The following is a 12,919-nucleotide window of genomic DNA, read 5'->3' on the forward strand; positions in this document are numbered from 1 at the left end:
CAGGATTGGAACCTGAGGTGGTCATCTGCTGTTGTAGGCCATCTGCCTCAAGGCTTGACGTGTTGTGCATTCTGGGATGATTTTCTGCTCCCCACTGTTGCACTCGGTGGATATCTGAGTTACTGTAGCCTTTCTGCCAGCTTGAACCAGTCTGGCCATTCTCCTCTGACCCGTCTCATCAACAAGACGTTTCCATCCACAGAATTACCGCTCACTGGATGTTTTTTTTTATTTTTGCAACATTCTGAGTAGACTCTAGAGCAGGGGTGTCCAGCTCCAAGGCTGGAGGGCCACAGTGGCTGCTGGTTATCCTTCCTGCCACTTTCTTCATCAGGGTCCAATTTCTGACTTCTATTTCCTTTGTATTTGCTGTGTTTTTAAAGACTCCTTCCTTTGATTTAATTTTTTGTCCCCTTAAATGGCAGCCACACAAAAATGAGGCAGCAGATGACCAGCTAACTGAGACCTGTTTATCTCCAAAACACTTTCTTAATTAGAAGACGATTCTTGTTGTTAATAAAACCCGTTGTTTAGCTCCATGGCTTGCTGGTGGTACTCTCATTCTGCCACAACAAACATTTCCAAAATGGTTTATTTTCTTTTTTCTAAGAGAGACCATCAAAATGTTTTATAGACCTGAACAGATCTACATTACTGAGACCTTCACCTCTCTTTACTGTCAGATATTGTATGGTGGACACAGATTAGCTAGTCATGTGTTGGCTCACTTTCTTTCTCATTATTGTTTGACTGCCAGCTAACGAAAAAAGAAACAATTAAGGGGTCTGAGCCTTAAGTAGCAAGTCAGTTACAAGTAAGACAAAGGGGGTTAATTAGCAGCAGAAACTGGTCACTAATTAAGAAAAGGGTTAGACTGAAAGCCTGCAGCCACTGCAGCCCTCCAGGATTGGAGTTGGACACCCCTCTGCTCTAGAGACTGTTGTGTGTGAACATTCCAGGAGATTAGTAGATACAGAAAAACTCAAACCAGCATGTCTGCTACCAACAGTCATGCCACAGTCAAAATCACTGAGATTGCAGTTTTTCTGGTATTTGATGTGAACATTAAGTGAAGCTATTGACCTAATACCAGCATAGTGCTGCTGCCATCTATTTGGCTGATTAGATAGATAGATAGATACTTTATTAATCCCAAGGTGAAATTCACATAAATATAAAGAGTTACACCATCTTGTATTTACACAGAAGGCGAGTCCTCCTCCATCCTGCTTCCCGCAGGTGCTTGCGTCTCTGTCCGCTCTAACTGTGCTAAACCCGGGTAGCTCCACGTTAGCATGTGGGATGTTAGTTGTTAACCACGTTTCACTAAAACATAGTAAACTGCATTCTCTGTAGGTCCTGAAATTTTTCACCTGCGCAGCCAGTTCGTCGATCTTATTAGGTAGTGAGTTCACATTTCCCAGGATCTCAGAAGCACCGAAGGTTTGTAGCGCCACTTTCTCACTAGACGCTTGGCTTTTATCTTAGCGCCGGCTCTGCTGCCCCGATACCGGTTTCTTACCTCGTCAGGTAAATAGGGAACCACACCGGCATGGGCATTTGTTCTCAACGCTTGAAGTTGACTACTTGAATAGACGAGTCTCGGTGTGTAAAAATCCATGTCCAAGTAGTAAAAAGAGTCCAGGGAATGAGTCCACATAAAAAAAAGTGATAGGAGTGATCAGTAAAATAGAGTAAAATAGAGAAAAAGGTAGAAAAATAAAGTCGTACACGGAGCTGCTGGAATGGCTGCCACTCGCAGCGGCCTGATGATGTAAAAATTTAGGTAACTGTATGGATGAGCAGGTGCACAGGTGTTCCTAAGAACTGGCTCAGTGAGTGTCTATTGTATATACATTTATGGCATGCTACAATATTCATACTTTCTCTGTGTCTTTTACGGTATTGTATGATTGCCAACTTTTCTGAGGAGACATGCAAGTGACAATTTCATTGTGCTAAGGACACCCTACAATTAACTTGTACCTGAAATAGGGAATACAGTATATCAGGTTAAATGATTTATGCTTTCTGTCGAATAAAATGAACTTATGTATTGTAGTACATTCTCTTTTCGCAATGGCACTGCAGGATGGCAACATGTTGCATGTTGGGAAGACATGAAAATAAGAATCTGATTGTATTCTGTACATATTCACCCATGGATCATTTCATTACTAGTTCTTGCTTGGTGGAAAAGCAACATTAGAAATCCATTATGAACTCGCTTTCAGGTTTCATTGTGTAATGATTATCATTTACACATGTTTGGTACCAATCAGTGCTTCGTACAACTTTCCAGCTTATTAGTTTTATGTTCATAAGAATTTCTGACGAACACCTTGGAATCGCTTCAGATTTTTTTTTTCCCCGCGTCTCCTGACTCACCAGAACAAGTAAACCCCCACATGCAATATACCATTCAACACATCTTAATGTCTAGTCATGCACGTTATAGTTTTTTTGGGATTCCCTGTTAATTTTCCCCCTCTAGAACTGAAAGCCCCTAATTTTAGGCCATTTTGGACCATATTTTGCACAACAAATGACACCCTAATAATAAAAAGTAAGGAATCTAGACCAGAACACTGCGGCTGTGCTTCTAATGGGCATATGCAAACATAATCACATCACAACAATTTTAGCTTCTCTTTACTGGCTTCCTGTTCACTTCAGGAGTGCGTTTAAAATGTTCTTATTTGTTTTCCAGTCTCTGAATGGTTTAGGCCCCTCTTATCTTACTGACCTCTTATGCCCATACTCTTCCTCGTGATCACTTGGGTCCACTGACCAGAAGTTGCTGGTAGTGCCAAGGTCTAGACTTAAGCTTAGAGGGGGCCAAGCCTTTGCTAAAGCTGCCTTTAAGCTTTTTTACTCTATACGGTCTGCACCAACTTTGGTCACCTTTAACTCCAAACTGAAAACCTCCCTTTATTCCTTAGCCTTTTAAACTTGCCATCCATCCATCCATCCATTTATTCATCCTCTTCTGCTTATCTGAGGTCGGGTCGCGGGGGCAGCAGCTTGAGTTTTTAGGCCCAGACTTCCATCTCCCCGGCCACTTCTTCTAGCTCTTCCGGTAGAATCCCATGGTGTTCCCAGGCCAGCCGGGAGACACAGCCCCTCCAGCGTGTCCTGGGTCTTCCCCAGGGCCTCATCCCGGTTGGACGTACCCGGAACACCTCACCAGGGAGGCGTCCAGAAGGCATTCTGATCAGATGCCCGAGCCACCTCATCTGACTCCTCTCGATGCGGAGGAGCAGCGGCTCTACTCTGAGCCCCTCCCAGATACATGAGCTTCATTTCGGCCTCTTGTATTCGCGATCTCATTGTTTTGGTCACTACCCATAGCTTATGACCATAGGTGACGGTAGGAACGTAGATCGACTGGTAAATTGAGAGCTTTGCCTTACGGCTCAGCTCCTTTTTCACCACAACCGACCGATGCAGAGCCCGCATCACTGCGGACCCCGCACCGATCCGCCTCTCGATCTCCTGCTCTATTCTTTCCTGACTTGTGAACAATACCCCGAGATACTTGAACTCCTCCACTTGGGCCAGGATCTCGCCTCCAACCCTTAGAGGACACTCCACCATTTTCCGGCTGAGGACCATGGTCTCTGATTTGGAGGTGCTGATTCTCATCCCAGCCACTTCACACTCAGCTGCGAACCGCTCCAGAGAGAGCTGAAGATCATGGCCTGATGAAGCAAACAGGACAACATCATCTGCAAAAAGCAGTGACCCAATCCTGAGTCCGCCAAACCGGACCCCTTCAACACCCTGGCTGCACCTAGAAATTCTGTCCATAAAAGTTATGAACAGAATAAGTGACAAAGGGCAGCCTTGGCAGAGTCCAACTGTCACTGGAAACGGGCTCAACTTAGGGCCGATTTATACTTCACGCTCAGAACGCGTACGCGCCCGCATCATGGCTGCCACGCGTTCCCAGCGTTCATTTCACGCGTCCTCTGAGCAGGTCCTCAGAAATTAATGCGACACGTGCGCGAGTTGCAGTACCAGCAAAAAGTCGGGGGACGCAGTGTGCTAAAAGTCGGAATGTGACGTCAGAGTCTCTGTTTACTATCTACATCTGACAGAAAGCCTCTATGCAGATCCTATGGGGATCGATGTGCGTGCGTCACTGTTTGATGAATGGTTCGATGTGGTGAAGCAAAATGCCGACATACAAATGCATTCGTGGTGCTTTTATATTCAAGTGTCGCATATTCCCGATCGTAATGACACGATGCATTTTAAAAATCTCACATAACATCTTTGTGATTTTTTTTTTTTGCAACTTCACAACAGCAACATAATGTATAGCGGTGTATTTGAGCCACTGAGAAAAAATATAAAGGACACGGTGAAAACGTGTATTTTGTGATTAAAGTGGAAATTTCGGCTTTAATCTCGAATTGTTCACTTTAACCTCGTAGTTTACTTTATCATTAAAGCAGACGGTCGTAAACATCATCCCAGTTTTTAATCGCTACGAGCTTCTTGGACCTGACAGCTGTGGCAAGCAGCAATAGATCGCCACACAGAACAAATTAAATGTATGATATTCTAACTCTCTGCACATTTAGAATCTTCAGATTTATACTTGATATCACTTTCATGATGGAATGCATTAAAGTGTGTATGTTACATTTTACATATAATTTAGTTTAAATAATGAATACAGTTAATAATTACACACATGGGGGTGTCACGTGGTGGAGCGATAGCACTGCTGTCTAGCAGGGAGTTATGTTGCTGGTACTTCCTGCTTGCATTCCAGACTGTGCTCCAGTTTCCTTCCAAAGATATGCAGATTTGGTGCTGCTAAAATGACGCTAGTGTATGTGTGTGCTTGTATTCACCTTGCGATGAGCTGAGACCTCGTCCAGGGATTGTTTCTCACTCGTGCCCAATGCTTGCTGGAATGGACACATCCCTGGATTGATGGATTTAATCAATAAACATCCTTTTCAGAGATATTGCGGTAAGGTGTTATCGGAATTTAATGAGTGTTCTAGGCAATTCACTACACAGAGAAGCCGAACATGTTCTCACTGTGATAATATTTCGCACTGCCACCTGGTGGATTCCTCCAGATTTACGTAAAGTACGCGCGCAAGTATAAACACTACAACGCTTGCGTGGCAGGAGCGTCCTCTACAGCATGCGTCGCCTCATGTGAAGTATAACTCCGGCCTTACTGCTGGCAATGGGGACCAAGCTCTGACACCGGTTGTACAGGGACCGAACAGCTCTTATCAGGGGTCTGGTACCCCATACTCTCGGAGCACCCCCCACAGGATTCCCTGAGGGACACGGTCGAACGCCTTTTTCCAAGTCCACAAAACACATGTAGACTGGTTGGGCAAACTCCCATGCACCCTCCAGGATTCTGATAAGGGTGTAGAGCTGGTCCACTGTTCCACGACCAGGACGAAAACAACATTGTTCCTCCTGAATCCGAGGTTCGACTATCCGACGGACCCTCCTCTCCAGAACCCCCGAATAGACTTTTCCAGGGAGGCTGAGGAGTGTGATCCCTCTGTAGCTGGAACACACCCTCCAGTACCCCTTTTTAAAGGGGGGGACCACCACCCCGGTCTGCCAATCCAGAGGCACTGTTCCTGATGTCCATGCGATGTTGCAGAGACGTGTCAACCAAGACAGTCCAACAACATCCAGAGCCTTGAGGAACTCCGGGCATATCTCATCCACCCCTGGGGTCCTGCCACCAAGTAGTTTTCTGACCACCTCGGTGACCTCAGTCCCAGAGATGGGAGAGCCCACCTCAGAGTCCCCAGGCTCTGCTTCCTCATTGGAAGGCATGTTAGTGGGATTGCGACTCAATGTCCCCCATCTCCCTCGGGACGTGGTCGAAGTTCTGCCGGAGGTGGGAGTTGAAGCTACTTCTGGCAGAGGACTGCCAGCTGTTCCTGGCAGACTCTCACAACACGTTTGGGCCTACCAGGTCTGACCGGCATCCTCCCCCACCATCGAAGCCAACTCACCACCAGGTGGTGATCAGTTGACAGCTCCGCCCCTCTCTTCACCCGAGTGTCCAAGACATGTGGCTGCAAGTCCGACGACACGACCACAAAGTCGATCATCGAACTGAGGCCTTGGGTGTCCTGGTGCCAAGTGCACATATGAACACCCCTATGCTCGAACATGGTGTGTGTTATGGACAATCCGTGACGAGCACAGAAGTCCAATAACAAAATACCGCTCGGGTTCAGATCGGGGGGGCCATTCCTCCCAATCACGCCCTTCCAGGTCTCACTGTCATTGCCCATGTGAGCATTGAAGTCTCCCAGCAGAACGAGGGAGTCCCCAGAAGGTACGCCCTCTAGCACCCTCCAGTGACTCCAAAAGGGTGGATACTCCAAACTGCTGTTCGGCGCATACGCACAAACAACAGTCAGGATCCTTCACCCCACCCGAAGGCGGAGGGAGGACACCCTCTCATCCACCGGGGTAAACCCCAATGCACAGGCTCTGAGTCGGGGGGCAATAAGTATGCCCACACCTGCTCGGCACCTCTCACCGGGGGCAACTCCAGAGTGGTAGAGAGTCCAGCCCATCTCAAGGAGATTGCTTCCAGAGTCCAAGCTGCGCATCGAGGCGAGTCCGACTATATCTAGCCGGAACCTCTCGACCTCACGCACTAGCTCAGGCTCCTTCCCCTTCAGAGAGGTGACATTCCACGTCCCAAGAGCCAGTTTCTGTAGCCGAGGATCAGACCGCCAAGGTCCCCGCCTTCGCCCACCACCCAACTCACACTGCACCCAACCTCCTTGGCCCCTCCCATAGGTGGTGAGCCCATGGGAAGGAGGACCCACGTTAACTCTTCGGGATGTGCCCGGCCGAGCCCCATGGGTGCAGGCCCGATCACCAGGCACTTGCCATTGAGCCCCACCTCCAGGCCTGGCTCCAGAGGAGGGCCCCATTACCTGCGTCCGGGCAAGGGAAAACGTCGTCCAAGGTTTTGGTTCATCATTGGAGGTTTGTTGAACCGCTCTTTGTCTCATCCCTCGCCTAGGACCAGTTTGCCTTGGGTAGCCCTACCAGGGTCATAAAGCCCCGGACTACAGAGCTCCTAGAATCATTGGGACACACAAACCTCTCCACCATGATAAGGTGATGGTTCAAGGAGGGCTTTTAAACTTGCTGGGTTTTTTTATTGATTTATGAATTTGTTGGTGTATTTATGGAAGCTGTACAGCACTTTGGTCAAATGCTATTGTTTACAATGTGCTCTATGAATAAGTAATTTACCTTGACTTGACCAATTGGTGTCTTCAGCAAACCTGATCAGAAGGACGTGAAGTTGTCCATCCCACGACTCACCCTTGGGGTTAACTCCCTAAATGGGATACAAAAGGTCAAATTCACTCCTTTTCTCAAAAAGGGGGATTGATAATACAGATATGTGGAGTGTCATTTTATGGTATTTTGAGGTTGCTGATCACAAATGAGATAATGTTTTTGATATTTGATTCTTCATCAATGGTCCAAACCCTCTAAATGACAAATTTCAGACATAAGCATGCAGGTTATTATTTTAGACTATTTCAGTGGTCAATGATTATGAATATGATGTTATTTTTGATTTTGATCCTTTTACATGCCTTCATAGGGACCTAGAGGGTAAAAAATTACACATTTCTATAAAAATTGAAAATATACATCCTTTAATCATTTAAATCGAAGCACACATTTTAGAATGTGTTTATTATGTGTGTGTGCCTCATGAAGTATAAAATCATTACATTTCTTAGGAATACCCCCAAATTATGGCGGCTTACACCAATTCAAATATTTTTTCTCTTACATTGTTTATAGTACGGTACTTTGGCATTTTTAAAACCATGCCCTTTATTTTTGTGAATTTCCCCTTGGGATTAATAAAGTATCTATCTATCTATCTTTAAAGGATGAGTTCAGTATTTTTCATATCAGAGTTATTTCTTCCCAAACATGCTATACAAGTGAACCCTCGTTTATCACGGTTAATCCGTTCCAGACTCTGCCGTGATAAATGAATTTTCGCGAAGTACGATTCTTTATTTATAAATCGAATATTTTCGCAGTTAGAGTATAGAAAACCTGTTTACGACCTTCTAAATACGTAAGTTTTTTTTTCCCGATGTTAATGTTGATTTATTTTGTTTTCTTATTGTCTTTTATTTTTCTATTCTTTATTATGTAAAGCACTTTGAGCTACTGTTTGTATGAAAATGTGCTATATAAATAAATGTTGTTGTTGTTTTTTAACATTATTAGAGCCCTCTAGACATGAAATAACAACCTTTAGTCACTATTACACTCGTATTACTCAATATATTAGACAAAATAAGAGAAAATAAGACATATTAGATGTTACAAATATCATATTACTAGGCGCACTCGCCTTTTAAGTGACCGACTTTTATCCTCAATTTTTGTGCGCTCCATGTGTACATCAGGCATGTAAGTGTAGGGAATGAGAACATCAAAGTGCCCATTCATAACATCTCCCGAAACCCTAAGTTTTTTTTTTTTTTAAGTACCTGTCCAAAGTCGTACAATGTCAGCCCGAATCTGTACCGCTAAAGACGGAGTTTCATGCACTAAATAAACTATAGATGAGAATAAGCAAGCACCATCTCCCCTAATATTTACTACGCAGTGAGGCATTTGTACCCCATCAACATTAATTATTTCCAGAGACATAATTTTGTCTATTTTTCCAGCGCGATCGCGCACAAAAGCAAGGGAGCGATGAGAGCACCAGAACTCTGCTCACATCGCCTCGCTTCGTACCTCAAGTCACAAGTAGCAAGTCTGTAATAAGCGGAATACCGCTATGCTTTGCACTCACGGGACGGAAGGACAATCCCGAACGCTTTTATATAGTAGATTATTCTACTGTACATTTAATTGCACACAAACACACATAGTTCTTACACACAACCACTAACCTATGAAGGGCACGACCTCAGTAGGAGAGTCTGAGTCAGAGGTGGTGCAGTATCTTCAGCAGGTGCGTTGTTGTCTTCTTCCGCTGAAGGAGTACTAAGAGTAGGTAGTGGGTGTCTGGGTGTGTGGCTGAAGAACATCTTGATAGGCAGTTGCTGGCGCTGTCTTTTCATATGCGTGAGGAGGCTTTTGTAGGGTATTGCCATCTTTAATCATATCCAAGAGTTTCACCTTCTCCTGGATAGTAAGCATCTTCCTCCGCCGCTTAGTTTTATTGTCAGAAGGCTTAGAAAAAGCAGCACGTTTAGGAGCCATCGTAGGGCTTAGATAAAAGTTCTCAGAAAGCGCATGCGTAGTGACGTGTGTATGAGAAAAAAATTGCGATAGAGTGAAGCCGCGAAAGTCGAAGCGTTATATAGTGAGGGATCACTGTATATGTATTTTCCAAGCAAAAATGTGTTCCAAAGTTTTTCTATAAATTAAAAAAATATATATAACTTGTCCGCACAGGCGCTTTACATTAATGTTTATGGGGCACAAGGGAAAGCTTAAAAAACTTACCAAATACTGTACATAATTTTTGCAAGCCTAAACAGTTGTTGAGTGTTGATTCTCGCCTTGCGATTTCACACGCATTGTAAAATTATGATCCATGCCATTTTTGAACAAAAATATTAAAAGCACACCAATATTATGAGATTCAGCTATTTTAAAAACCATGCGCAATAGCTCAGCACTTAGTCTTCCTGCTCAATAAACTTTGAGCACGCCAGGGCGTGGTTTCCTCCCAACAGACCAAATCATAGTAAACTTGTACTGCCATGTGGTTGGTTTAGTTTTGATTTACTTCCCTATTTGCGCGGGAACTGACACAACTGAATAGAAAACTTAAACTCTGTGAAGTGCCTTGAACAATGGAAAGACACTATATAACTAAAATGTATTATTAATTATTATTAAAATGTATCCTTACCATGAGAAAAAAAAAGTGCCAGGAATATGCAATAAAAATCTCTTTTTTTGTCACAAACATGTCGGAAACACAAGTGTTTTAATTTTTCATTTTATGTTGGTGCCCATTGTCTCCTTTACATAGCGCCAGTGCGGCTAAGATGTATGCCCCTCACGTTGTGAAGGGGGGGCTGAACGTACACTAAGGGGATGCGAAAGGATCAGCTGCTGCTGCGGTGCTGCGTGTTCTGCTTGTCACGCTGTGCGTCAATCATTGAAATGCCTGTACAGCAGCTGCCCTTTTGTCTCACTTCATTGTCTCGTGGGATGTTAAAGTGTCTCATAGAAATTGTTTATAAGTAGGACGTGACCTGCAAGTAGTCTTGCGGGACTTCAAAGTGTCTCTCTGAGATGATCACGTCTCGACCCAAGATTTTTTTATGTAAGAGTTAGATATATGCAGTATCTCTCTATATATAATATCCAATGTCTGTCTGTATGTCTGTCTGTCTGCTTTTCACGCGAGAACTACTTAATGGATTTAGATTGGCTTTTTTTCTATAAAAAACATTCCGGTTGATTTTGTAAGTTTTCTCATCGTGCTAAGAATCATAGTTCGCTCACAGGAGCGATTTATTCACGCTAAACCGAGATAGAGGCTGCGGGCGGAGGGGGAGGGAGTAGCGTGACGTCAGAAGTAGGGAGCCAGACAGGTCCCTTCTCACTGTCCTGTTTCACTACCATCTATCTATCTATCTACCTACCTACTACGCGAGCGGAGCTGCTGGAGACAGCTAGTGTGTGTGTGTGTGTATATATATATATATATATACACATATACATATATGTATATATACACACACACAGTATATATATATATATATATATATATATAAAAATACGAGTAAATGTGTGAAACAGTGACTGCCAAAGAGGTAACTGCCCAAATAATCAGATTGAGAGTCAGACTTATGAAAAAAAAAATATATATATATATATATATATATATATATATATATATATATATATATATATATATATATATATATATATATATATATATATATATATATATATATATATATATATATATATATATATATATATATATATATACATATATATATATATATACACATATATATACATACATATATATACACATATATATACATATATATATATATATATACACATATATACATATATATATATACATATATGTATATACATATATATATACATATATATATATATGCACATACATATATAAATATTTTAACTTAAGAACCCCATGGAAATGTACATATTTAATGCTTTTGAAGAAATAACTTTGATTTAACAAAATACCGAACTTATCCTTCAAAGTTACCGCGAGCATATTGTTCGTTTTTTTAATCGTCTTTATCTTTGACGCCGTACCCTAAAACTGTCATCCTTTTAAAGTCACGTTTAAAGTCTGCGTTTTGACACGACGTGTAGATTTGTCCTCATTCCCTAAGTCTGTCGTCCTTTTAAAGTTACCGCTGGGCCCGTCCTCAGCTCCTATTGGCCGGGACCTTGGAAGAAAGAGCTTCGCTGTGTGCAGATTCCCTAGTGTTGCTGGAGTGCATTCATCTCGTCTGCAAGCTCCAGCGAAAACGTGACTACCAGCTTTTTATTTATTTCGCTACCTTTTAACACGTTTCCGGAACAAAATGTAACTTCCAAAGGCGCTCAACAGCTTTCCGACTAACCTTCTGTTGTTTTTAAAGGAGAAGCGATAGTGAATGGCGTCTTTTTGGCTACAAAGGGAAGATACTGCAAATGGTTATACGTGCATTCTGCCGATGTGATGTTTTTTTTGTTTGATTAGTTTTTTTCTCCTGCAGTCGTGGATTTCTAACTTGGGGATTTACTACAAAGCGGCGGTCCGGCCCGTGTTATTGAAAACAAAACACAAGCGAGGAAAAAGGGAATTTAAAAGGAAAAAATAAGGAGGGATTTAAAAAAGGAGAGAGGGAGCGAGCGAGAGAGAGAATACTCCTTCGGGCAAAGCCAGGATTTCAGGATTTCCAGCGTCTCTCCTTTTAAAGAAGAATTCATGTGGCCAGTCTTTTAGCAAACACGATTCGGATGCCATAATGAGCAAGGAAAGACCCAAGAGAAATATCATTCAAAAGAAATTAGTAAGTAAGCCGTTCGCCCGATGGTATTTTCTAGACGTTATTGTAGCGAGGTCACGGCAACTTTGCCTTGGCAATGGAAGCGCTTTGCAACTTTCGCCTTTCTGACGGAATCGGTCCTCCCGGGTTCGCTGTGTCTGCTTGTTTAAGTTGTACTCTGCTGCTTTTTTCCGCCTTTCTCTTTATTTTTTTTTCCTTTTGGACACTCGAACGTTCCAGCACTTACGTGTGTGTAGACAGCACCACATCAAACATCTTTCTCGGCGAGAGTTGCCGTGCGCCCCACTTTTTCTCCTGTCGGAATTGGCGTCGTGACGGCGCGTCACGCTCGTTGCGCTGGGAGGTCAAGTCTGTCCACCTTCCTGCCCTCTTAAATTTTGCGGCCTATTTATTTATTTATAAATGTCCCCTCTTATTGCTGATCGGGGGCTTTGTGTGTTCACCATGATGGTTGTGTTTGTCAAGGGGGTGTGTGTGTGTGTGGGGGTCATTATTTAATTCTGTTGTCATATCTTCCTTGAGAGACCGACCCTAGATCGATTAATCGCACTTTCTCCCCAGAAGTCTCGGTCGATTCATCGCGTTTTCATTATTGACGTTGAGGTGGAATGCCACTCGAGCTAGCGCAAAAGGAGAGAACGGGAGGGGTGTCGCCAATTTTAGAGTGACAATGGCTACCAGTAAAGACGATCCAAGTGAATTATTGTGGGTTTATGCATGTTAGTTTTTACGTTGGTCGGATAGCCTGCACCCCGCTGAAGTGTTTTTTTTTTTGTTTTGTTTTTTTGTTTTTTTGGCGTGTGTGTTTGGGCGATGTGACCTCTGTCTGCTTCAGGTGACAT

General features: G+C 43.3%; 1 protein-coding gene across 1 annotated transcript in view; it reads left to right on the plus strand.

The window, feature by feature from the left end:
* Positions 1–11,488: 11,488 nt before the first annotated feature.
* The window catches only part of LOC120515622 (protein Jumonji-like), a 269,278-nt gene continuing 267,847 nt past the window's right edge, over positions 11,489–12,919 (plus strand). Inside the window, exon 1 of the mRNA XM_039736756.1 lies at positions 11,489–12,080. Within this exon, the coding sequence (XP_039592690.1) occupies positions 12,036–12,080 (45 nt within the window). The 5' untranslated portion in view covers positions 11,489–12,035. The remainder of the gene's footprint in view (positions 12,081–12,919) is intronic.

The sequence above is a fragment of the Polypterus senegalus genome, chromosome 15 (assembly GCF_016835505.1).
Source record: "Polypterus senegalus isolate Bchr_013 chromosome 15, ASM1683550v1, whole genome shotgun sequence".
Taxonomy (NCBI): Eukaryota; Metazoa; Chordata; class Cladistia; order Polypteriformes; family Polypteridae; genus Polypterus; species Polypterus senegalus.